The sequence below is a fragment of the Copidosoma floridanum genome, unplaced genomic scaffold (assembly GCF_036245765.1).
Source record: "Copidosoma floridanum isolate Cflo_tuat_1 unplaced genomic scaffold, Cflo_Japanese_pri ptg000011l, whole genome shotgun sequence".
NCBI lineage: Eukaryota > Metazoa > Arthropoda > Insecta > Hymenoptera > Encyrtidae > Copidosoma > Copidosoma floridanum.
Window position 1 is genome coordinate 9,715,789 of NW_028321888.1, and position 27,069 is coordinate 9,742,857.

The 27,069-nt window shown below is 32.7% G+C and overlaps 1 protein-coding gene across 3 annotated transcripts in view; it reads left to right on the forward strand.

Annotated features, from left to right (window-relative positions):
- Trpm (transient receptor potential cation channel, subfamily M) overlaps positions 1 to 27,069 on the forward strand; it is a 161,883-nt gene that overhangs the window by 92,818 nt on the left and 41,996 nt on the right. For all 3 annotated transcript variants that reach the window (XM_089590071.1, XM_089590072.1, XM_089590073.1), the window contains 2 exons: positions 14,897 to 15,108; positions 17,076 to 17,243. In XM_089590071.1, coding sequence (XP_089446197.1) covers positions 14,897 to 15,108; positions 17,076 to 17,243 — 380 coding nt within the window. The remainder of the gene's footprint in view (positions 1 to 14,896; positions 15,109 to 17,075; positions 17,244 to 27,069) is intronic.

Genomic DNA, 27,069 nt, shown 5'->3' on the forward strand with positions numbered 1-27,069 from the left:
TCGTTTGGCTCATGCCAATCAATTTTGATGGATATTTTGGGTATGAGACGTTTATCCGCGAACACCATGATAATTTACCTGCGCACAAGTCGTTATTAGTTAATAGTTTTTTGGCCAAAAACAGTACTTCCATCATGCCTCAGCCACCATATTCACCAGACTTGGCCCCCAGCGACTTTTTCCTCTTCCCAAAATTGAAAAAGCCCATGAAAGGACAAAGATTTGCCACGATTAAGGAGATTAAGGCTACATCGCTGGAGGAGCTCAAACCAATACCCAAAATAGCATTTCAGAAGTGTTTTGACGACTGGAAAAAGCGTTGGCACAATTGCATTGTATCTGAGGGGGACTATTTTGAAGAGGATAACATTGTTTTAGATGAATAAATAAATATTTTCTTATAAAAATGAAAAGTCACCTTAATTTTTGATCACACCTCGTACATCACACACTACTGTGAGAGGGCACTTATTCGCTACGTGCACAATTTTGAAGCAGCGCCAATCAGGGAAAAACGAGAACTATTGGCCTCGCATAACAGAAGGCAATATTCGCGATACGTGCCATATATACAACGTTTGTTTTCGTTTTCAAAGTCAGAGCTTCTGCATCTTTGCAGGTTACGCCAGCTAATAGCTTTAAAAGATACACAGTACAAGATATATTTCATTACATTTTCATCAAGATGTTTAAATAAACATGCATGAGTAAAATGTGTACTTACTACTCATAATTTTAGTAAAAATTTTAATCCTTGCAAATATTGTAGATGTATAAAAACACAACTTTCTTCTGTTAGTAATGCTTAGGATTCTACTAGCAGATGATAAACATATCGTTTAATTTCACGTATTGGCACAGGTATTGCTGCGATCGCTTTTTCAGATTGCGCACGTAGCAAATGGTATAAAATACAATATAAGTACCTATAACTATGAAGAATATTTATAACTATAGATAGAAATCAAAATAAAGATAAAAATAAAGATGAAAATATTACTACTGCAGTTATAAAAAAATATATGTTTATAACGGTATGGTAAACTATCTAGATCATACTTTTTATTAATATTATTTTTAAAGTAAAAAATATGCAACAATTCTATAATTTTTTCTATGTTTTGTCTTCTGTACCCAAAACTTATATTTTTTCTTTCTTGACAATTGAAAGTACGTCTATTCATATTTGCATTCTGGCAAATTGCAGACTTATCCAAGTGTTTCTTATACATCGTATGATATGCAGCTAGTCTGATTTTTCATCTACGTATAACGTTTGACCTACATACGCATCATTGCAATTGTTACATTTTGAATATTAAATAATATGAGACTTTAAATTCACATTTAAGGAATCCTTGCTCAGTTTGATAACAGGAAATAATTTATTATTGAGTGTGTTAATAACATAAAAACTTTTTGATCTTAAGAACCTATTGCATTTTTGAGATATAGTGAAACGGCAAGGTTAAATTATCTCAGGTTTTTTATTTTGACTCTTGATAAACTGTCAGATCTATTTTTATGGTTAAATTTCATTAATTAGTTTTCATAATACTGGTGACATATTAAAATGCCTTGTATAAGTTCATTCCAAGACATGCTGACATGGTCCCTCAAGAACCTACATTTGCCAATTACACCCTTAATTATTAGCTAGTGAGGTAGGTTCGTGTATAGCGATACAACGTCAAAAGAAACTAAGCAAAATTCATCAGGTGTGATCAGGTCCACAAGGTAGTTTTTCATTTCACAATAATTTTTGGTAGTATCATTGGATTTTGGAATATGGTTTAGAAGTTTGTGAGATATAAATTTGTCTAAGATATATAACGGCAAACCAATGGAAAAAACTATTAATCTTGCTGAACTATTAGTCTTGTAAACCTTAATCACCCTGTATGTCCTAGATAAGTTAGTCTTATCAACCATTGAAAACAAACTTTTCGGTCCCCTGACAACATTAAGATCCTCCCACCCCTCCCACTTTTTCAACAGTTTTTTAGTTGTTGATTTTATCCCAGATTTTTGTTTAATAGATTTTTTACAGAGGTTTCAAAAATGGGAGACGAAATATCAACTAATGATTTAAAAAGAAGTTTTGCTAAAAAAAAAGTTGAAGTCAGTTATTTAGTGTTCCTTTTATAAAGTTAATTTTTTTTCCAGTTGCACTTATACTAAGATGGCAGGTATTTTTAAGAACTCCCATCATATAAGTGTATCTCTCAGAAACTTAAAAACATTATACAAACTATGGTGGCTGTTGCCTTGGGATAAGACGTTGTGGTGAAGTCTAAAGTTATCTGGTTACTAAATAAAGAGAGACAATGTTATAAATATTTTGCGTATTCTTCGTCAAGATCGCGTCGCAGCATGATTAAAATACCGACTAAATAGGAGGACATATAAGCAGGTGCTTCAAATATTATCTGCTGCTTTAAGGTTATCCAGAGCCCTTTCATAAATGTGCTAAGATAAATCCTGGATATTCCTTGGTTCTTGCGGAATACACAAATCATTAAGGAGACCAGTATCATCTCACTAATACAGGCAGAATATATTTTCGGCGCAAGTCTCCGAACGTCCATCTCAGAGCACCCTAATCCTACCATCTCCACGATTGCCATTTTGGAGTCTCATACAAATCAGCCACACACAAAATATTACTCTCTCATCTTCTATACATATACCTGCACCAACACTAGCATACCTACATCACATTAAACAAAGTGTGCACACATAAGTGTACATATCACTATACATATCAACCAAACCCTTGCTCACTAGCTTTAGCTTAAGACTTGCTTTGATATTAAGTGCGAGTGCTCCTTCTTTCATCCCTTTGTCTGTGAGGTGACCACCAATTTTCCAAGCGTATTTTCTATTTTTCCTTCTCTCCCCCTCTCTTTTTCTCGTTCTTAAGTATTTCTAAGAGCATAAGCCTTTATGGTTTAGGTTCATTCGAAGGGGTTAGTTTTAGTTGGTAGGCGCCGAGCACGCCTGCGGTGAATCCAACACTTTTCCAGTTTATCTGGTTCGTCTATGCAGTTTTTTTCTTTTCACTCCATCTAAAAAAAAAAAATTTCCATCTGGCTCACTGACGGCTACGACAAAAACGAACCGTTTGGTTTTGCTATTCATGACTGCGTCGATGGATATTCAAGGAAGATTTTGTGGTTAGAAAATGGAACTTTAATTAATAAACCTAAATTAGTTAATATTATTGAAAATAATATACAATATGGTTTTTTACCAAACCTCATGAGAACAGATTAATTATGTACAGAGAACAACCTTATCGATAATTTACCAAACTTTACGTTTTGAGCATTCAGATATTTTTAGTCTTGATTCAATAATTTTTTAAGGAGCAAATCAAAGGATAGTAAGCTTTTGGTGTCAAGTAAGTAATTAAAAAAATGAGAGATAAAAATATTTTTGACTGTAGTTATCTTTTTCATGCTAAAATTTGGAGGTATTGTTTAGGGAAATTTATTCAACATAAGCTGGATAAAAAAAATGAAGTTTTAAAAAGATAAGAAATTAAAAAAGAGAGAGAGCAAATAATAGGTAAACTAAACTTCTTATCAGGCATGTTTAGAGCAAGGAATTGTCAATTTCGTATCAATTAATGTAATGTTGATAAGTACTTGAAAATATATGGTAAATAGCCTATTTTGCGTGACAATCATATATCAGAGGTAGCAACATTGATTCTATCGCATCCCTGAATCTCTGCAGAAGAATTTTTTTTTTTATATAATTCAATACTATATAGATCTGTTGAGTGTACAAAATAGTATGAGGCATAACATCTCCTTTGAACGATGAGTATAAAGATGTGGTATCTCCACTATTTAATTCTACTTGTAGCAAATTGCACACTCTTTAATCCCACAAATTCAGTATCTATGTTTAATACCCAGCAAGTTTTATTCTTTAGACCCTCAATACTTTGTTTGGTTGATACTTTTGAAACTTAAAATCTAATTAGCTGTATACTGTAGACGTTTAATACTCATTATATTTCTCATGTTAAGTCTAAACCATGGAACTTACTAGGTATTAAACATCTAAAGAATAAAGCTTTCAGAACTTTAACGTTTAAAGCAATCAACTCACTAAACATTAAGCGTCAGAATTATAGAAATCACTAGGTTTTAAACGTTGTAAACAATGATGTGATTGAATTCAGAGCATCCAAATCATGAAAACTACCACCTGCTAAGGTTGAGGAACATGGTAATCACCTTACCATCTCGACCCCTGATCTGTTAGATTGTCCTTTGATGCCGCATATTCCACGAAAAGCCATAATCCCCTTTCTATGTACCATTCCCATGACTTCTTGGAGAGCTTATGTGACCTTGAATGTCTCGTGCCTTCCATATTATTAATATAAGCCAGGGCAGTGATATTTTCTATTCTAAGGAAAATCCAACAGTCGTGGTAGTGAGTTCTGCCGTCCAACGGAAAAAAAGTATAAGTGACATAAAAGATAAACTGATAAAATCAATGAAAACCAAGTGTCATAAAAAATCAATGACATTTTGAGTATTGGACTGCGGAAAAACTGTTTTTTATTTGAATATGGTACGATCATTCTATTTTCCACATAAGAAAAAAAATTTTTCAATGGAAACTATGAAAATCTGTACTTACCCTTCTAACTTGGCGCAATTTCCTCGTAAAAAAGGGTAACTGCAAAAACACAGCTCATTCCATGGGGCTTACCCTTTTTCTACTTTGGAATTCAAGACGGTGCTCATCGACTTTACAACGTAAAAAAAGAGTCAGTGCACTTACGATGTCTGCCTGGCGCGATTTCCACGTTTTGTATCACTTACCCTTTTGTTTTGATCGCTGACGAAAATTATTAGCAATTTTTCCAATTTTGAATCAATTATTACTAAATCACGATACAAGATATTTAATTTGCAGATATACTATTAGACGCAGAATTGTCTGACGAATCGACTGGTATAAATAACTCATTTTCGACAAAAATATCAATTATACCTTTTTTTTCCGTTGGGCGGCAAAGTTGCAAAGCATCTGAGAGCGAAAAAAGCAGCTTTAATCTCCAAGAAATCATCATAGCAACGTCTTTTCTTAATAGACCAGAATCCTTGGGTTTTCTCTGATCCGTTGGTAGTTTCTCAGCCTGTTACAGAAGCGTCCGAGAAAATCTTCAATTTAAAGTGAAAATTTCTTAGTTTGTTTACGACAGCATCGATTTGCAAAGACCACTATGAAAGGTCATATAGGCCTGACCCTTGTATAACCAGTCAACTATGGGGACAGAAGTTCTGTTTTATCAAGGCTTTCTATTTTAATCTTTTCAGCTCTTCATAATATAATTATCCATAGGCTACTGCTGGACATTTGCAACCAGGGTGCTCATGAGGCTCTCTAGATCTCTTACGCCAGTTTTTTTTTCATATTCAGTAAATCGAGTCACCTCCACCTGGATCTTGTGCCTCTTCTCTTCTGGGAGAAAAATTTCCATGTTATTATGAATTTCAAAAGGTAATTTTCTGGTTAGGACTGATGCTGCTTTTACGCCTATTTGTGAAAAAACCCATTGAGTACAGGAGTCTCATCCACAAAGAATAGTTTACACTACATTCCCTACAAGATCCACCAAAGATAAAGAAGTCATTTAAACATACCAGTATTCTTACTCCACGGTTTCTTAACAAAGAGAGAACAGGCTTTAAAATCTTAGTGAAAATAAACAGTGCAGAGGATAGGCCAAAAGGCAAAGAATTAAACTGGAACAGTTCATCATTAAATAAAGACTTTAAAAATCTTTTATATTCTGCGTCGATTGTAATATCAAAATCTTCTAGATTCAAAGAAAGTGTTGTTAGATTAACGTACTCTATATTAGTATTTATTAAAATTAGATGGGCATACCCATCATTGGCTTGTATTAGGCACTCTCTTCTATAGTTACCTGGACTTAAGGAAGGTAACCGGCGGTTTTGTCGTTATGAGTAATATTTATTTTGCAAAAAGTTTTTGTGCATGTGGATAGGAGAAAAGTAGGATAATTAAGTAGGAAAATTCAATTGTCTGGGTCCGGCCAACTTGCAGCCTTTTGTCTGAAAAGGAAAAAGTTGCTGGCTGTTGTTCCAAAAATTCGACACCCAACATGCCATCGAGGGCTGTTGGAAAATTATTGTATACGACATAAAATCTAATCTGCGAGTTATTATAAAGAAGATTTATCCAACATACGGTCTTAAAAAGTTCTAAGGTTATTTTTGCTAATTCAATTTTGGAATCACAATATGTTTGTACATGAGGTATGGATGTATTAAATTTAATGATATTTAATTTTGATCATGTGTCAATCAAGACTTTCGACTCGCCACGCTGTAGATTGAGACTCTTTAGGACAACTGTTGAAGTTCTAAATCTGTTTGCTCTATCATGAATGATCATGGCTCGATTTGGAGGGGGGGAGGTGTCAGATATCATGTAGTGCCTTGGCAGTAGGTTTAGTGGATGAGCCACTTGGAAGTTTAAATTTCCGATTTTTGATAGCTTCTGTTTTTTATAATGCGGATACGTCCATAAATCTTCGAGAGTATGACCTTGAAGCTTACAATAGGTATAAAAGTTATTGAGTTTAGATGGGTTGTTGGTACCTCGAGAATTGTTGAGATTGTTAGCGGTTAGGCTAGGAGGAGATGATATGTCAATTTATTGGTAATTATTACGACGTTCTTGCTTCCCTCGCCTCTCCTGACATTCTCAGGCAATTTCTTTCCCATCAATGAGGGAGTATCAAAAAAATAGCCACCAGAGGGCAGCATGTAGCTTGGCTTGAAAAACCCCACTATTCTCCCTCACTAACACTACGATAATGTATATATGTACATTGCGGATACTGTGTGTTTGTGCATACTGCTATAGGTACAGTAAAGTATACGTATATAATTGTATTGATCAACTTGACAAGCTCATTTATTATCAGCTGACTCAGTAATCAGCTTGTCAACAAAAGCAAAGTAATAGCAGTACTTTACTTTTAAAATGCAAGACGATAGCTATTACGGGAAACTTATGGTAGAGCAACTTCAAGCGCTCTTAAGTGAAAAAAATGCTATTATTTCGGAAAGGAAAAAGGAGCTCATTGATAGGTAACAAAGATTTTTAGGTTAAGCTAAGGTCAGCAATGTCATCCATTAACCTGATGTACTATTTGTTCGATACCTTCCCAGGATTGATTTTTTACGAAAAAAATTGTAACTTTAGTAATCAGCCAATCATACCGTCGAATGATACTATGGAAACTCCTTTAAGTGACAAATACAAAGACATAAACTCTGACAGTATTTTATCTACATTCACACATAAACATTAAGATAACTACTTATAACGGTTAGCTACAAACTTATTAGTAATAAGATTTTATTTTTGTAACTGTACTAACTGTATCTGAAATTTATTTTGCCAACAAACTTTGATTATACTTAGGTTTCAAAGGAATTTAGGATCTCTCAATGAGAATGACTATCTTTTCACATTGAGATTTTGTGTTAATGGTAATTTATTTTCAAAAATTAATCATAGATCAATATTATTTTTGTGAACAAATTCGTTTTATATTTACCATTTTAGAAGTATTACGTCAAAGGACAGTGCAGAGCCGAAATAAGGAAACACGACCTGTGAGTGTCATTTTTTTTAATTCCATTGTTTCACTGGCTCATTTTTTAATTGTGACATGATTCTTACTTTTGCCAATAAGGTGGTGGCGTTTTTGGTGCAAGTATATCTGTTTTTGAATTCTGTCAAAAATTCATCTATTGACAAAAATTGCGCCAATCGAGAATCGAACTCGCTCGCTCGGCTTCGTAATCTGTTTGCTAGGGTTCCTATGAGGAATTTTTCATGTAGCAATCCTACTGTCAAGGCTACCGTTCTAGTTATTTGTTCGAACAATTGGACTTTTACTGGGTTACCGTTGAATATCGGTATGTTGTTGGCAAAATAGCTCAATGTGGCTAGAGAGTTTTGTAACCCACATATGTGAGTTTGCTGTAACGCATGTTCTGTCAGCTATACGGCGTAATTTTGCGTACGTTTGTACCTATCGCCTGTTTGGTGTGTACAATGTGTGTCTACAAAATCATATGTATATGTTCTATTATGTATGTTATGATTTCCAATAAAATTTTTATCCCTATTTGTTGTACCATTGTTTTGAGTGAATGGGAGTTGCTCCCAAGTTTTTGATTCAGCCCATGTTTCTTCGCGGGTTGCTGTCGTTTTCAAGTCGTTCATAGCACTACTTCTGCTATTTCGGGTCAATGGGGCTAATGTATAATCTGTTTTGGGGATTGCTCCATGTTCCGAGGTAGGAGAAATTTCTCGCTTTACTGCGTCCGTGAGAACTCCCTGACTTTCCGGATTCATTTTCTATCTTACTATGTTTGGTGTGAGTTTTTTCATCATTTTTATTATGAACAGCTTCTTTTTCTTACTCGCCTTCTGCCACTCTACCTATGATTCTGTATCATGTTCTAAGCTAATTTTTATTACGTCGTCGTCTATGTCGTCCCGTCTTATCTCGTGTATGTTCGTGAGTCTATCGTATTCTTGTCTTCCTTCCTCTAATACATCATTTGCTTTCGCGATACTCATTCTGTCCGCCTCTGTTTTTTTGTATATAGTTAGTCTATTCGTATATTTTTTTTTTATTCGTATATTCGTACATTCGTATATTGTGTTTAATCCTAGGACATTTTCGTTTATGTGTATTTTGGGTTCGCTTGATAGATATGTGCACTTTTAATTGGCGTTAGTCAATAGTTTTTTTTTGTTTTTGATATCGGTTAATTACTCCTTTTGTTTGTTTATTAATTAATAAAAAAAAAAAAAAAACATTTTTGTATGGGACGTTTGTCGCGTGTATATTAGGAGGTATATGTTTGTGTATGTAGTTATGTGTCACTACCAATGTCGTTAAAGTTTCCGATTTCGTAATAACATCGATGCATAAAAATTATCTCCCTGAGTGTGTATTTTCCTCGGGGGCTATGAGTAGAGTATATAAAAACCAACTAAAATTTACTTACCAGATCTCTGTCACAATGGTTAGTATAATGATGATCCTGTGTATGTCCATAAGTTGGCCTTTCAATCTGTCAGTGAATTGATCTGCCACTGCTTTTCCTTGTTGTTTTCCTCTTTTGTGTAGTGTATCTCGTATCCTGTCTGTGGCTGCTGTTCAGGCTTGGTGTACCGTGTTTGCTTTCTGTCCGTATTTCCCTGGATTTGGTGATTGGTAGTTGCCTCTAGTGTTCTGATAAGTTGTTCCGCTGGCTTGATATGCAATTATTGTCTCTTATTTCTAGACTGGTCTCACAGCAGAGTAGAGAACTTCTTTTTTTAATTATTTCTCTTTCTTCCTACACTTTTTCAAGTTTCCTTATACTTTGGTACTTGACACGCTGGATTTGGCGTTTGGCACTTATGACATTTTTTGAAGTTACACTTCTATAGGCGCGTTCTGCCCTACGGAGTAAATCAACGATTTTAGATTAGTGACTTTGAGAAAAAGTGTAATGGAAGTTGATTTTGCTTTAATTTTCATGACATGTCATTGTTTTTAAATCCAGGGTGATAGTTAATAAAAAAATGACAAAATCATTTTCCTCACCTTTAATTTTCAAGATTAGTAAATGTGATAATGCTTGCACAGATACTTTTTTATCATCATAACTAGCTTCAAAGGACATGTACTCCAAGAGATCTGTGATTTTATAACAAACATGTACCCAAAAGCTACAGGTCTTTCACAAGCCTGGTACAAAGTTCACTGGTTCACCAGTGAAAGATAAAGATTTTATTCAAAAGAAGTACCAGGATGACAGTGATACGGATGATGAAGACTACAAGATGTGGTACAAAAATTACTTCCAGAATGTTTTTATTGCTGGAGGATATAACTCAAGCATTCCAATAAAAATAATACTTGCACCAGCAAATCCATTTGCTGTGTGCTTAGATCACACTTACTACAAATATAGCCCCATCGGCACTATTCTGAAGTCGTTATTTTTACTTGATGTCTCCACAGAGTATGCTTAAGAAATTCAATTCACAACAATTGGGCAAAGTGATGATAAAAAGTGGCATAAAATAAGAAAAAACAGAATCACAGCATCAAACTTCCATGCCTGCTGTCATCTTGTTGGTGAAGAGAGTTCTAAAAAATTGGCCAGAAAATTGATTAACTCTAAACCATTTACATCAAAACCAACAGAGCATGGAAAAATTTATGAATCTGTTGCCATTAAAATATTTAATCAGTATTACGGTAACTTCCTCAATATTCAAGAATGTGGACTTCTTACATTGCTAAGTCATCTCTATCTTGGAGCAAGTCACGACAGCTCTTGAATGTTTTGACAGTGATCAAGATCAAATGTCCATATTCAGCTCAATTTATGTACATAAACGAATTTACTGCTCCATAACTAACAAGAGATGATAATAATTTGAAACTGAAGAAAAGTCACCTATATTATTATCAAATTCAGGGTCGATTGTTTGTTACTCAAAGGGTTTGTTACACTTTTAAAGAACTCGCTCGAATACCTGTGGAACGGGATGATGAATTTATTAGAGAAACGGTGACCAAATTATGAAGGATTTATGACCGACACTGCTTGAAAAATATTTTTATAAGGCGTATGATAGCATTGCATGTACGTAGTTGTATCATCAATAAAATAAAAAAGAAACGAGCTATGTACCTGATGTAAGTGTAAACAAAGAAAAATCTTACTGTTACAAGATTATTGTTACAATAGTTTGTTCAATGTGTATTCGATGCGTAGCGAGTAGTGTATCTTTCATGACTGTCTGATGCGGTAGAAATCCCTTGCCCTTATAACAAAACTTTAAATAGTTACAGTGACATCATGGGGTGCAAATATGTTTTGGACATTGATCCATTCACGATCAGCCAAGACTGCATCACCAGGTTCGCATTTAATCATGATAGTACTTCCTTCAACCATTTGTTTATCGCTAGTTGAACCCGCATATACAGGAGAAAGATAAGAAATCAATTCACCTGGGCTCGTACCTATTAAAGATTTGACGGTATTGCTGTGTATACGTACTAAATGAAGCCTGCTGCAAAAGAGGATTGCTTGATTTGTCAATTTTAATTTCAGTACCATCACTGATTACACGTGCTGATGTAAAATGTGTTTTAAAAGTTTGAAGGATATAATACTTGATGAGTTCTTTCGTGGGCCATGTATCAATGATTGACCATGTTTTTGACATAAAAGTTATCCATAAAACAAATATGTTTCCAACAGTTTGGACTGATACTCCAAAATGTTGGGATGGTTCAAAATCGCTCGAATTTCTCCTTAACTTCCATTAAACCATAAAAGCGGCAAGTTTTTTTGTATTTAATAACGTCGGACAATTTGCAAAGATATTTTAGTTATTTGAACTTTCCTGTTTTAAGTCTGCCTGCTCTTTCACATGTTTCATTCCACCAAACGCAGTGTTGTAAATTCGAGTCCAGAAAACATTTATTCTGCTTCGCTTAATTTATCCCGGAGGAGTTTCTAGTTAATTTTTTCTAAGTTAAACCTATAATGAAATCTTGGTATTAACTTTGGAGTAATATTTATTTTTATTTCAATGGGGAGGTGGTTGCTGGACCAGGAGTCTTCTGGCATATCCCATTCAGTAATCAGAGGTATGTCAGGGGAGACAAAAGACAAATCTAAACAGGAGGTTTTATATTCGCCGTTGGAGAAATAAAAATGAGTTGGACGACCGCCGTTCAAAATAAATATTTTCTCTGGGTCTGAATTTTCTGCTATAATGTGTCCATTGGAACAGTATTTGGAACTGCCCCATAGCGGGTGATGTGAATTAAAGTCACCTAGTAGGATGAAGGAGTCAAGATTAGTAATTTCATTTATGAAATTTGTCCAACTGTTATTTTGCATATTGTGACTGTGATGTGGGGGTCGGTAGACAGCTGTTATTGCAATGCTCATAAATTGTGTATCAATCGTTATACTACCTGATTCAACGTAAGAAGGAACATTATTGAGCTCAAGGTGGCTATAAATGATATTGTCTCTGATAAAGAAGGCTATTCCTCCCCCTTTGCCATCCAGCCTAAATTTAACTAATTTTTTTCTTTCAACCAATTTCTAAAAAAAAATAAAATAAAATAACAAAAAAAAACCGCCATCCTCTTGTACACTAGGCGAGCCCCTTGCCCACTCTACTATGAGCGGGCCTGACCATGGCAAACCGATTACTTCATGTAATCTTACAGTTCGTAACTTATTTTCAATGTAAATTTTTATATATTGTGTATTCATTCATTTGGTTTCATTTTACATTAAATAAATAAGTTATTTAATAAAATATACTTCTTTGGTACAAATTTTTTTCAAAAATTTGAAGCATTTATTTATTTATCATTAATTTGTTACTTTTAAAATCAATAAATGATTGTTTATAGAATTTCTTATATTTTTCGGAATTTTGATAAATGAAAAAAAAAAAAAAAAATTCCGTACTGTATAAATACAATAATTGATTTTTATTGCGTTTTCTTCTTTCACAATTTTTCCTTTGTGATTGAGGTGATTTTTTGACATAAGGATGACGTTTATCATATAGTTAGTAGGGTAAAAGTTCAGCTCAAAATTCATAGAGATGGTAGGAGCGCAAATATATGCTGCAACACTGGAAATTATTTTTCTTATAAGGATGAACTTACATGCATGCTTTTATGCGTACTTAACCCCGTTTTTTTTTTTTGCGTTATTAAGAAAAAAAAAAAATTATAGATCTATTTGAAAATGAAACAGGTTTATCTAATAGTAATCTTTCATACAAACAAAAATTGGGAGGTTCATACAGATCTTATAAATGCATTTAAGTGATTTTTCCATAAGGTTACATGTTAAATTGCAAATTTTTTAAATTAAACATGTCAAAAAGGGTACAATTAAACGATCTGCTATTTTACAAGGGTATTTCTTATTTTTTTATGAAGTTGTTTTGAAACCATCGGAAGATTCGATGAAAGAGCAGTCTTGTACTGGCCAGCCGTCATATTGTTTCTATTGTGTTGTGCCATAAAACATTGTTTACAATTGTTCTGTTATTAAATATTAAAATATTTATTGAAATCACACCCAACTAACGTAGGTATACTCATTCCAACGATAATTACACCGCCTTTGTACATAATATCGTTTCATACGAGGTATACTTATATTTATGATTATATTATTTACTATATAATTTTACAAAAGTATAACTTCTTACTTGGGTACCCAAGCACCCACTGTCCACTGGTTTTTATTAATTAATATTTAACTAAACTATTGTCGACTGTTTAAAGAGCAACAAAAACAGTACTCTTATTTCTTAAAAAAGTCACTATGTAAGTAAAATGTTTTTGTATATAATAAGAAGAACCCAAACTTATAACAAACTTTCTATTCTGCTAACCATTAGAGCTGTCACTTCTTTTTAAACAATAAGAATTAATGTGACAGATAATCTTATGTCACCGTAATTTTTTTTCATAATATGCTTTGAATTTTACATTTTATATTTTAACAAAATAAAATATGTTTAATAATACTATGTACATGATAATAATAAGCAGTCAACAACTTTCTTAGAAACAAAATCATTCGACAAAATTTCTTTTGGTATTTTTACAAAAATTTATTATTTATATAATTTTTGTTTTAACCAAACAGAAACATAGATTCCTCACATTTTAAGTCAAGATTACAATAAAACACAAGAAAAATACGTACATGAAAAAATATAAAGACAGTTTTAAAACTTACAATAATATGATGTATAAGCTTACACAATCCCACGTGTATACAGTGTACACACTCACACTTATACATGTATCTAGATATTTTATTAAAACTAGCATATTTCGAAGGCTATAATCGACAAAGACCTAAAAGAGGTATTTCATTTTTGCTACTTTTTTATTTATTTGTGACTGAAAAAATACATAATTCTTGGGCCCTAACTAATGACAAATAGTTCTTGAAAAATTAATAAACGTGTATGGAATACATCAAACTGCTGTAGAATAAATAATATTATTAAATGAAGTATAGTACAAAATTACTATGGATGGCGTTTGCGAAATCGTTCTTCATAGAAACATTAAAAACATTATAAATTTTAGGGCCACTACTTAAACAGCATACAAGCCTTATAAAACTATAAAATGAATACCTACTAATATTAATCACTTTTAAACTCTACGACGCAAAAAAAATTAAGTCGTTTTTTGTATTTAGGTGTCGTTACGTAACAAATATTTTGATTAAAACATGAGCTTATAACGGCAATTTGGTTCCTTTTTTTCATGTGAAACAAAAAGAAATAGTTCTTATGATCTAACTTTTATTGTAACTGTAGCAGAAAAATACTCCCCACCCTTTGAATAATTTATAATAAAGAAATATCTAAATAACTAGCGTAGCAATTGATCGAGGCGTGCAAATTTCGGTTTTTTTCTGAAATGAGTCATGTGCACTAAGACGAACAGTTTGCAGAGAACAATAACTGTTAGTGGTGAAGTAAATGAAATAAAGATATTATTACAGCAGTTTTTTTGTCAGTTGCAACGAGTTGAAAAACTTACTCTACAAAAAACACTTCTATGAGTAATAGTATAAGTTAGGTTTTTACTAAATATTGAATTGCTATTATAATTGACCAAACATAAACTATAGGAAAATTCCTCTTAAAATATTGATTGCAAGATATTCAAAAAGATTTTGTAATAATTATTTATAGAAAGACATGTTTCTGTTAAAATAAAAAAAAAATGTTTTTGTAGCATTAGAACTATTGGATTTCTGTTACCGCCAAGATGATGATCAAACACAGCAGTTATTGACTTCAGAACTGAAAAATTGGTCAGGTCAAACGTGTCTTTCCCTAGCTGTGACAGCAAACCATCGGGCTCTACTAGCACATCCGTGCAGTCAGATTATTCTAGCCGATCTCTGGATGGGTGGTCTTCGCACTCGAAAAAGCACTAACTTTAAGGTAGCTACCAAAAAATAAATTGCTAAAAGATGCGGTCAGTCAATAAGAGAGGTCTGGATTTTGTAACAAAGTTGACTTAACTATCATTTTTTTTAGTTCTATTTTATTTATTTATTTGTGTTATAGAATAATTTGAAACATTAAATTTAAGAGCATTTTTGTCAAAATAAAAGTGATACCAATTTTAATTGTTTGTTAAACATTAAATTATAAGGTAAAAAAACTCTTATGGGCACACATAATAGTGGTAAAAATAACTTTACATAATCAGAGATATGTAGAAACTTTCTGGAACAACTTTGCCTACCTGAACCTTCATTTTTATTGCTTTTACTTTCTCAAAACAGAACAAGTAAGCTTTATTTTTATCATGTATTTCCTTTTGTTTTAATCTTTTAAATTAAATGGTACATTACGTCACTAGGGCACAAAGTACAAACATGAGCGCCCGAAGGCGCAAAGTGCAATTTTGCGCCCGTGGGCACACTTTGCGCCCAGTAAATCACTTTGGGCCCTAGGGCAAAAAAGTACGTTGGGCCCGGAGGGCGCAAAAAACTTATGAACAATCGTAGTTTTCCTACGAGTTTGAAAAGTCTCCTTTACGAACCTCGTTACGGACCCCGCCTTCGGCTCGGGCCGCAAACCTCTCGGTTCGCAAACAAAGACTTTTCAAACTCGTAGGCTCGTAGGAAAACTACTATTTCCGCCCTCGGGTGGTTTTGGGAGGCTGGTACTTCCTCGGGCGAAAAAGCAGTTTTCCGGAACTCGTTCGAAAAGTCTCCTTTACGAACCTCGTTACGTCCCTCGCCTTCGGCTCGGGCCGCAAACCTCTCGGTTCGCAAACAGAGACTTTTCAAACTCGTAGGAAAACTACCATTTCCTACCTCGGGCGTTTTTGAGAGGCTGGTGTGCCTTCGGTAGGAAAAATAACATTCGCCACATAAGTGCCATCGTCTCCGGGGCTATTTTGCGGCCCACGGGATCTGCGAAGCAGGGCCCGAGGGACGTAAGGTAGCCACGGAGACGATGGCACTTATCCGACGAAAACTACTAACTCTTACCATGGGCCCAAAGTGAAACTGTCGCTTTGCACCCTTGTAATCACTTTAGGCCCACGGGCAGAATAGTTTTTTGCGCCCTCCAGGCCCAAAATACTTTTCTGCCCTAAGGCCCAAAGTGATTTACTGGGCGAAAAATTTCACTTTGGGCTCTTGGTAAAAAAAACATTTAGAACAACTTTTTATCCATTCGACAATTTCAAAATTATTCACAAAATTTTGTTTTATGTATCAAATTTTTCATTATTAACCTAATAAATTTACCACATGTTTTTTAAAATGAGTAAAATAGGTCAACAAAATAGAAATAGTAGTTTTCGTTGGGTAAGTGCCAGCATCTCCGAGGCTATTTTGCGGCCCAAGGGACCTGTGAAGCAGGGCCCGAGGGACGTAAGGTAGCCACGGAGCGATGGCGCTTATGTGGCAAATGCTATTTTTCCTACCGAGGGCGCACCATCCTCTCAAAAACGCCCGAGGTAGAAAAATACCAGTATTGCTTAGTACAATTAGTTGTTTCATCTCAATAGAGTAAACTCTCAATTACTTATAGTTCGAATCAGTAATGTATCACTAAGCCAGATGTAACGTGGCGAAAATCACTATTTGGTTTTAAGGAGAGTGTCTACATTTTGGGGGGGGGGGTTCAAGAAAGAGATTCAACTTTTTATTAGTATTGTGTACGGATGCCCTATGCATAAGCATTGAAAGATCTATGATTCTCGAATATCTTTTAACAAATTTTCTTTCAAGAACCCAATCGATTTAAATATTTCTCATTCAAAATGAACATATTTTAATTCGCTACTGATTTTTTTTTTTTTTTTTTTTTTCTAAGCAGCCGTTTTTTATGATTTCATTTGTATCAAGAAAAAACAGAAACACAATAAATGCTATCTTACATTTCTGTAGGTGGTTTTGGGCTTATTTTGTCCAATTTATATCATTCAACTCGAATTCAAGAGTCGAGAGGAATTACAGTTGATGCCACAAACAGCTGAAGAGCATTTGATTGGACTTGAAGATGAGAATGAGGACAGCGATTCGGATCATGGTGCACCAACGGGACCTGACGTTGAGGTAATGATTTTTTGTGTGTAAATAAATATTTTCAACATTTGCAACATACAGTTGCAGTAAATTAACCACGAGATTTTTTGTACCGCCACTATTTCTTTCCGTCTTGGTGAAAATAAAAAATAATGTAGCTTCTTAACAAACTTCTACCATTATTTTTATGGAAGATATAATTTTTATATTCGCTAATAATAAAAACTTTTGCCGAAACTAACATTTAATCTAAGGGTGGTTGGGAGTCACGTGGCAAAAGAGCAAAATTATGAGCTTCCCTTACTTTATGCTTACCCCGCACTCTTTGTCACTCAACCAAGAAGTAATACATTATCATTAAATATGGTTTTTCATTATGTCTATATTCTCACACATTTTTTTTCCGTGTAAAAAAACTGATATTAACTGCTGGTAAAGAACTAAATTTAATTATTTATTTACATAAAAAAATGACTCATGGAAAGTACAAAGTATCGAAGGTGACTCAGGATACTATAAAAAACAGTGTTTTCAAAGTTATATTGTTATCTGTAGATTTTCATCTGATTCGGACTATTCTTATTGTTTCAGAGATAAAATGGTTTCATAGAGGGGGAAGGGGGGGGGTAAAGTTAAAGAACTTCTGTATGACTGGGTATTGACCAACCGCTCTCTTGATTATAGAAAATACATTACTGTTCATTGAAACATACTCTACATCATTACTGTAACATGCTTTGAAAAAATTACTACGTGCACTATAAGATATGTAATTTGTAATCCTTAAAGTTAATAATGTATTAAATTATTTTCTTTCGCAAGATGAAAAAACTATTGCCGAATAATTGACACAATGTTAATCATATTTTTTCCGTAACCGTTTTAATAAAAGAGTATGTAATAAATGTTTTTTTTTTCGTTTAAATCATGAAAATGTTATCATCAACTAGTTTTCGTAGAATGATCTATATGTATGTACAAAAATAAACATATCTCATGATTTTTTCGATCTATTTCAATCAAAACAGATTAAATTTTTTTGGAATTCTCATTATAAATTAACGAAATAAAGTCTTCTTATCAAATTTTTTGTAGGTTTTAATTTGAAAAAGTATTTTATTTCGATAACTATCGTTATTTTAAAATATTACAGTTAACAATTCTGAATGATCTGGAAAATTTGTATAAAATATTGTATTTTAAGATAAAAATGTATGGATGTGTGTGGGTGTATGTTTATGTAGAAACTTTTTGGTAAACACTGACTTAGTATTTAATAAAATTGTCACCTGTCCAAAAGTGTAAAGTCCTTGAAACTGCATGACCCGTAGTTTTTTCTTTGAGATTAATTCAATAATATACCACGTTAACAATACAATTAAAGTTGGAAGTAGTAACTAATAAATAAAAAAAATATGTGTAATTTACTTTGTCTGTGTTATGAAAAAAAAAGATGTTTTATGTGGTATATTTTGAATACCATTGTAAATCATTTTCCAATATTGACTAGGTACTGAACTTATTACAAAATCTGAAATTTTTTGTACTGTAAGTTTTCCCTTTTTTAAACTATTTTTATGATAAATTATTTTTTAATTTTCTAATTTCACTATTTTAAACTTATTCAACAATAAAACAAAAACTTATAATTTTTATTCAAAATATTAAGAAATATCCGAAAAATTATGCGGATACAATTATTAGAATATGTTTGTTTTGAAGGTATCATAAAATATGTATCGTATCTAACTATATGAATGCACTATTTATAAGGCTTACGAATTCCAGATTTATTAGTGCTAGGAAAAGAGTCTCAGAGAACATCAGTGTTAATCTATGAAAATTTTAAGAATCCTGATTAGCAAAAAGATATTTTTTTACTGGAGTTATCTAAACTGAGCTTTCCAACTCGCTACAGAGTAAAAAATGGGGGAATGTCTTTTTAAGGTAGTCTATCACCCACCACTTTTTACTTTCAGTTTCCTTGAAAAAAATGTATTTTATAGATTGAATCTTTCTTTTTCGGAATAAATTATAAAAAAATATTCTTACCACATTGGTTTTTAAGATAATAAAGTTTGCAAGTTTAAAATCTTAACACAGGTTACAATGGGACTTTTCAAACATAGTCAAAAAGAGCTGCTTAAGTGACTAAGAAAATTCTGAGAAGTATACCGTTAAAAAATTTACAATTCTTACTATTTCATATAATTTTAAAACTGTTGAGTCATCAGTAGAAATACAAAGTAGTGAATCATTTCAAAATTTCCATGTTACTTGTCTGATGTGAATGTCTCAAATATTTGGCAACAGAGCAGCCGCATATATATAGCTATATGTGGATGTGTGAGTAAAACAAATGTATGACGAACTGGTCGACAGTTACCATATCTCAGCAGAACGTAATAATAAGCCTTTTCTACATTTAAGCGATATGCGTATTTTCAATGCAATGAAAGATGATACATTGTAGACAGGCCTGTGGGTGATGGGCTACCTTAACTTTACTGTTAACAGCACCCTCAAAAACTTGGTGTTGTGGCTCTCTCACGTTATAGGTGAACCGCTCTTCCAAAGCGTGGAAAACAGCAGTACCAAGCGCTTGAAGGATTAGACCGGGCTCAAACAGTGATGAACCAGGAAAAGTTATTCGCACCCAGTTTTTTTGTGCTTTCTTGTTCAAAATATAGTAATGTACCTAAAAGTTTATCTTGCCACCCAAGAATGTGGTCAGGTATTGTTTAAACAATTTTTTTGTAAACAGTTTCGTCAAAGTTGTTTTTTCAATCTGAAAAAGATAATCTCAGATTCTTTGGCACATTTAGAACAAAAATTTAATTGGAACGTATATACCTCAATCCCACAGTTTTCGAGTAAAAAATTCCCAAAGTTTAAAAAAATGCATTTTTTCCGGTTTTTAGGGCTCCAGGAAAGTGTTAAATAAACTCATTTTCATATGTTACAACACATAATCATAAACTGTGAGCCTTCCTCTACAATCTCCAAAAAAGAAAATGTCGAAAAGTTGAGTGGCAAGATTGTTTTTTGCAATAAACGTTCAGGGCGTTTCAGCGCGCGCTCATATGTGAGTGTATAACTATATATACGTTTAGTGGCTCCCCGAACGAAAATTGTAAGTAGGCGATCAGTAGAGCCTACTTAGGCTGCCACTCTTGCCAACTGAGGTCCTACGTTGGCAGCGTCAGGTGGCGTTTGGTCGGCCCTAAGTAGGCTGTCTCCATTGACGTAACATAACCACCTTTCAATCAATATAGATTAATATAGATATGTACAAATAAATAAATATAGATCAATATAAATAAATATAGATATGTACATATGAGAATACACATTGTATCATAATTGAACAAAAGTCATGCTTCATTTCAAACGAATCATATTTAATTTCTTCATGAAAATTTTTTATTACGGCATTGTTGATCACGTGTAGTTACAAAAATATAACCCTAAGATAAATAGAAATTTTACATAAATGAAGATATAAATGTCACCTTCAAAATATCTGATTCACAATTGATATCAAGTTTACTATATAAACATGTAATTCGTGAGTTAATTCTGAGGAACTATTAAATAATTACTAAGGAATTAATACAAATTACACGCTCACACTGTAGTTTACTTTTTTTTCATACAAAAACATATTGATTCAATTAAATGATAGATGAACTTGATTTGACGGTGAACATCTAAATGACAATGTACTAGCTGTTGAATGTTGAATTTCATCATCTTAGTACGGTTTTTAAATAGTTTTTATTGAAATTTTTTGAAGCACCAATTATTATTTCTAATTGAGTACTTTGAGAAACTTTGTTTAGTTGACAACAAATTTAATGTCGATTAATTTTGTCAGTCTCATATATGTATAAAAATACTCATTAATCTTGTATAGGACTCAATGAAAGACACTTGTAACTTGTGTACCTGTGTGTAATTTTACGCTACAGTTTACACTGCAACTGTAGCTGATATAACTGTATATGTATACTATTCGAGAAGTAAGATAAAAGTAAGTTATGTAGGCTGCCTAATAAGTACCTCACGCACGCCCCCTGACGTGCCTACTTGTGTCCGCAGTAGGCTGCCTAAGTAGGTCCTGGCGCTAGGGCTCGTCCCGTATGCAATGCAAAAATACCGTATTAAAACTATGCAATCCTATGTATTTTTTGCCGCTGAATACGAATATGTCGTTCAGAACTCGCAAAAAGTGGTACATTTTGTTTAAAACGCAATTGTTTAAACAATAAAGAAAAACTGCAAAATTTGATGCGGAAAAATTTTTATCGTAAAATATGGCTCAAAACAAGAAAAAAACTCTATAATGTTGTATACAAAATATGCATGCATAAAGAGTTATTAACTATTTAAAGTTGGAAAATCGCGTATTTACCCTACTTTTCAATGTTAATAACTTTTGTGAAAATGAATATTTTTGCATTTTTCAAAGATAATTGTTTTCTCTGAACCTACGATTATCAAGTGGTACCATGAAAAGAACTAATTTTAGTTGTAAACATTGTCTTACACGCTCATAAACAAATTGCATTTTTCGGTACTTTTCCTGATTTTCTTCGAGGCCTGTTCGGGCGCCAGGAGTTAAGTATGAGTTCTTTTAGATTATCACACTCTGACTCATTTTTTACTCAACAACAAATTCTCATTTGCGAATCAGGTAATTATCAATAAATTTTTTAACAATTACAACAAATTAAAATATATCAGTTTTCGGGAATCAATGAAACCATGTTGAGTATGTTAACTCTGTATCATATTACTTACCTATAAATAATTTACTGTTTTTATAAACAAACTAATTAAGTTTTTTATAAATATTTATTTTTATTAACGAATGTTGACACGGTTTTTACACGTTTTATTTTTGGAGCACGAGCAATAATCGCAACAATCTATTTCTGCTTGAACACAGTGACAAGCTTTTGTCGCACAGACTTTGCAAACACAGTTAGACACAAATTCTTCTTGAGGAGGTAAATATTTTTGATTTTTAGCTGGTATTAGTATATTATCTTCGTACATAAAACCAAAATTTAAGGGATCTAAAGTGTCATAGATGGGATATAAGCAATGTAATTGCAAATACGTTACGTAAAATGCTCGTCTGATATGTGAATGGATTGAATCTGTCGTTGGGGGTAATTCACTTAGCGTATTTTTTGTTTTATAATGAAAAGTAAGACTTCGTAATTCATTAAAATCATGGGAAGCAGCATTTCGATCAAACACTTTAATAAGATAAAATTCTGCTTTGTCGACGTATTCACGAATAAATGAATCAGAGGAACCTAGGAAAATAGCAACATTTTTAAAGGGAAACTTTACATAAATATAACATTATAATTAAAATAATGTTAATGTACTGACTTACCACGACCGAAAGAAAGAAGAAAATTAGCAGGATTCGCTTGCAGGGCACTTTTCTTGGTACCGACTTTGCTGGTGTAATCAGACCCAGGCAAATGATGAGCGGCAACAATACTTTTGCATAAATGTGGTCCTGTAGATTTTGTTATTAAATGAACAGGGACATTTCTAATACTTATTCCAGAGCCAATTCGCATCCAAAGTTTCTGAAATAGTTTGTATTATTATTAGTGAAGTATTTTAAAAAATTTTGTAGATTTGTTCACAAGTACAGCATCTCCACCAGGGTGATTCGAATGCCCGAGGGTCGGATGCGCACGAGTGAATAACACTATTTTTCTATCGATGGTGCAGTAAAAGTCCAAAGGTACCGCAAAATGCTTGAACGTTGTATTTAAGATACAATCAAGGGATACACAATTTATTAACGTTAAGTCATATCGATACGCCAGACGAAAAACATGCCTTCTTGATTTCTCACAAAAATTAAAAATTATGCTGATAAAGGGAATACTAATATTTAAAATGTGAGGTTTTGTTGCTGAGCTATACTTTAAAATTAAAATAAATTTTTTTTTTTTTCCTCAAGCTAATAACACTTTTTATTATAATGCGAAATCAAGAAGACATGTTCTTCGTCTGGTGAAAAAATATAGTAAACTCATGATCACTGTACCTTAAGACCGTTATTTTCAAAAACTTCCTAAAAATTAAGAGCCAAAACTAAAACATCTGTGTCAGAGCTAATCAAAAAAACTTTTTCTTCTTTATTCATGGAGCAATGATTAATGTGAAGCATTATTTTAACGTCTGCTTCCTCGATGTCATGCCTTTGTAAAATATGTAATCTAGTATCTATATTACAATTTATATTTTATATGCAATCATTTCCACATAAGGTGCTCGAGACTAATTTTATTCCTGGCCAAATGATGAATCCATTTTCAAAAATGTATTTACTGAGAAATAACTGCAAAAGCTCCTTGTTTCTTGTTGATGACCAAAGTTTATTACTCTGCTTTGGAAGTGGTGTACTCTCCTGAATTTCAAAAAGCTCAATAGTATCTGTCTCTGTATCATAACGCCGATGTCTTTCAGCTAATTTTGGCGAATTTTCAAAATAATCGTCAAAAACGAAATCGATTCGTCTGATTGTTCCATAATATCTATTAGACTGTATGAAGATACAAAACGACACGGCAAAATCTTTAAAAGACTGTAAATTACTCCAATTAATTTTACGACATACCAACATTACATCTACAATAAGTCATTGCAATTTTATAACCGTGAAGTATCTATATTAAATAATTTTGAAAAAAATTTGATCCACACTTCTGGAATTTGCGTACTTTCCAAAGATTTTTTAAAATCATTTTCGTCACAATACTTATTGTTTAGATCAAAGTCAACTTCAGCTAAAGATTGTCTTCATTCACTGGTGACAGGTTCTTTCGATGAATTTCTTATTTCTTCAGCCAAAACGTATGGTTGAATTTTAGAGTAAAAAAATAATTGTGATTTATTTTTTTGACGAGGATATGAAAATGCAATTTTTTCTCCGAAATGTTCGATCAGTAAATTTTTGACGTACCTATTATCTATTGCACACGATAGACTTTCATTAATAATTTTCGTAACATTACTAAGTTCAAATGCTATTCCTGCGAAAAAATTGCGTTCCAAGGTTTTAAAAAAATTCAAAACGAGCAATCGTAATTCACTGTCATTGCTGTCTTCTGACTCAGTATCATTTTCAGATTGTACATTATTCAACAGATTATTTTTTAAGTTATTTTCTTACGGTGAAATAGAAATTGCACCTTTTGAGCCATAGTTTTTCTTTTCATAATCAATCATGCATTTTTTATGATAATTAAGCTGTGCTTTGACGATTTCGTCGGGTGACTATAAACTTGATGTCCTTTTAAAAACATCATCTTGGAGCATACGCGTTAGCTGATAAAAAGACGTTCCTTTTTCTAAAGTCCTTAAGCATACTTTTTCGATAACTCCATTCTTTTTTATTTGATTGCATATGATACACTTTATTTCTATGATATTTTTTGACTGAAAACTGTTTTGAGCATACGGCTCGTATAAAGAATCATTTGATCGAGTCAATCGAATATTTTGTGAATTTTTGAACACATCATTCGTGTCATCTATATCGCGGCTACTGCTAGTGTGCGTTTCCGTTTCATTTGAACTCTGTGGTTTTGATACTAATTTTGAGTAATTAACAGTGTATTTTCGATAGCATGTAGTATGATAATTAAAACAGTCTGAAAACAATATTGACCATCACTTTAATTGAAAAATACACGAACTAACATTAACATAATTGTATTACAAATGAAATTCAACCTATTTAAGAAGTGGATAAAGTTGATTGATCAATGTTTAATAGTGAATTTAATTTTTATACGAAAAAAGTCTAATACCGAGTATAAAATACATGATGTAAGATGGAAAACTTATGATTCGAATCGAAAACTTATCAATCGAATTTAAAAAAAATATTTCTCAGCTGATACTTAAATAATGAAAATAAAATTTAAAGTATTCAATTGTCTTTTTACGCAAGTATATGAATTTGGTAGAAAAAACTCACTTTTGTCGTCTAAGCACAACAGACGGTCGTTAACGTTATCATTCTGTATTTCAGCTATTTCACACACTTTTTCTCGTCCAATTTTTCCACTGCCAATATCGAAAGAACTTTTTTTGTTACAAATAATGCACAGATAAATTTTAATTTGTTCGCTGGATCCATTTACAAGAGGCAACTTGTTGAGCTTCATTTTACACTTAGGCCATACTGTCAGATTGACAGCCGTATGCATAAACAGTTGAAAGTGCAAGTTTAAACCCGTCTTTTGTTTGCACGTTTTTTGCGCGAACATTTGAAAGACGGCAAGAAATTGAAATACCATATTTTTAAAATAAATCTATTTTTACATTTACGAGCATTATAACAAAGAAATTCGAAAAATTTACATTATTGTTTATGTAAATTTATATAAAATATTTAATACAATTATTAAATAAATTACAAATTGGTACTTACCTAATTTTTAAATTAAGAATTCCTTGTTGAGTAACAAATTAATTAGTTTGACTTTTAACGTAATTAGTTTGTTTATAAAAACAGTAAATTATTTATAGGTAAGTAATATGATACAGAGTTAACATACTCAACATGGTTTCATTGATTCCCGAAAACTGATATATTTTAATTTGTTGTAATTGTTAAAAAATTTATTGATAATTACCTGATTCGCAAATGAGAATTTGTTGTTGAGTAAAAAATGAGTCAGAGTGTGATAATCTAAAAGAACTCATACTTAACTCCTGGCGCCCGAACAGGCCTCGAAGAAAATCAGGAAAAGTACCGAAAAATGCAATTTGTTTATGAGCGTGTAAGACAATGTTTACAACTAAAATTAGTTCTTTTTATGGTACCACTTGATAATCGTAGGTTCAAAGAAAACAATTATCTTTGAAAAATGCAAAAATATTCATTTTCACAAAAGTTTTTAACATTGAAAAGTAGGGTAAATACGCGATTTTCCAACTTTAAATAATTAATAACTCTTTATGCATGCATATTTTGTATACAACATTATAGAGTTTTTTTCTTGTTTTGAGCCATATTTTACGATAAAAATTTTTCCGCATCAAATTTTGCAGTTTTTCTTTATTGTTTAAACAATTGCGTTTTAAACAAAATGTACCACTTTTTGCGAGTTCTGAACGACATATTCGTATTCAGCGGCAAAAAATACATAGGATTGCATAGTTTTGATACGGTATTTTTGCATTGCATACGGGACGAGCCCTAGCGCCAGGACAACTAGAAATGCAACCGACTTTCATTTCTGTTCGGGTCAGCGTGTAGTGAACATATATAGTTATACACTTACATATGAGCGCGCGCTGAAACGCTTTGAAGGTTTATTGCAAAAAACAGTCTTGCCACTCAACTTTTTGATATTTTCTTTTTTGGAGATTGTAGAGGAAGGCTTACAGTTTATGATTATGTGTTGTAACATATACAAATGAATTTATTTAACACTTTCCTGGAGCCCTAAAAACCGGAAAAAATGCATTTTTTGAGACTTTGGGAATTTTTTACTCGAAAACTATGGGGTTTAGGTATATACGTTCCAATTATTTTTTTGTTCTAAATGTGCCAAAGAATCTGAGATTATCTTTTTTAGGTCAAAAAAACATCTTTGACGAAATTTTTTACAAAAAAATAGTTTAAACAATACCTGACCACATTCTTGGGTGGCAAGATAAACTTTTAGGTACATTACTATATTTTGAACAAGAAATCACAAAAAAACTGGGTGCGAACAACTTTTCCCGGTTCATCACTGTTTGAGCCCGGTCTAGATCGATCCTCTTATTTTTTGATACACTAGATTTCCATGGAATTGCATGG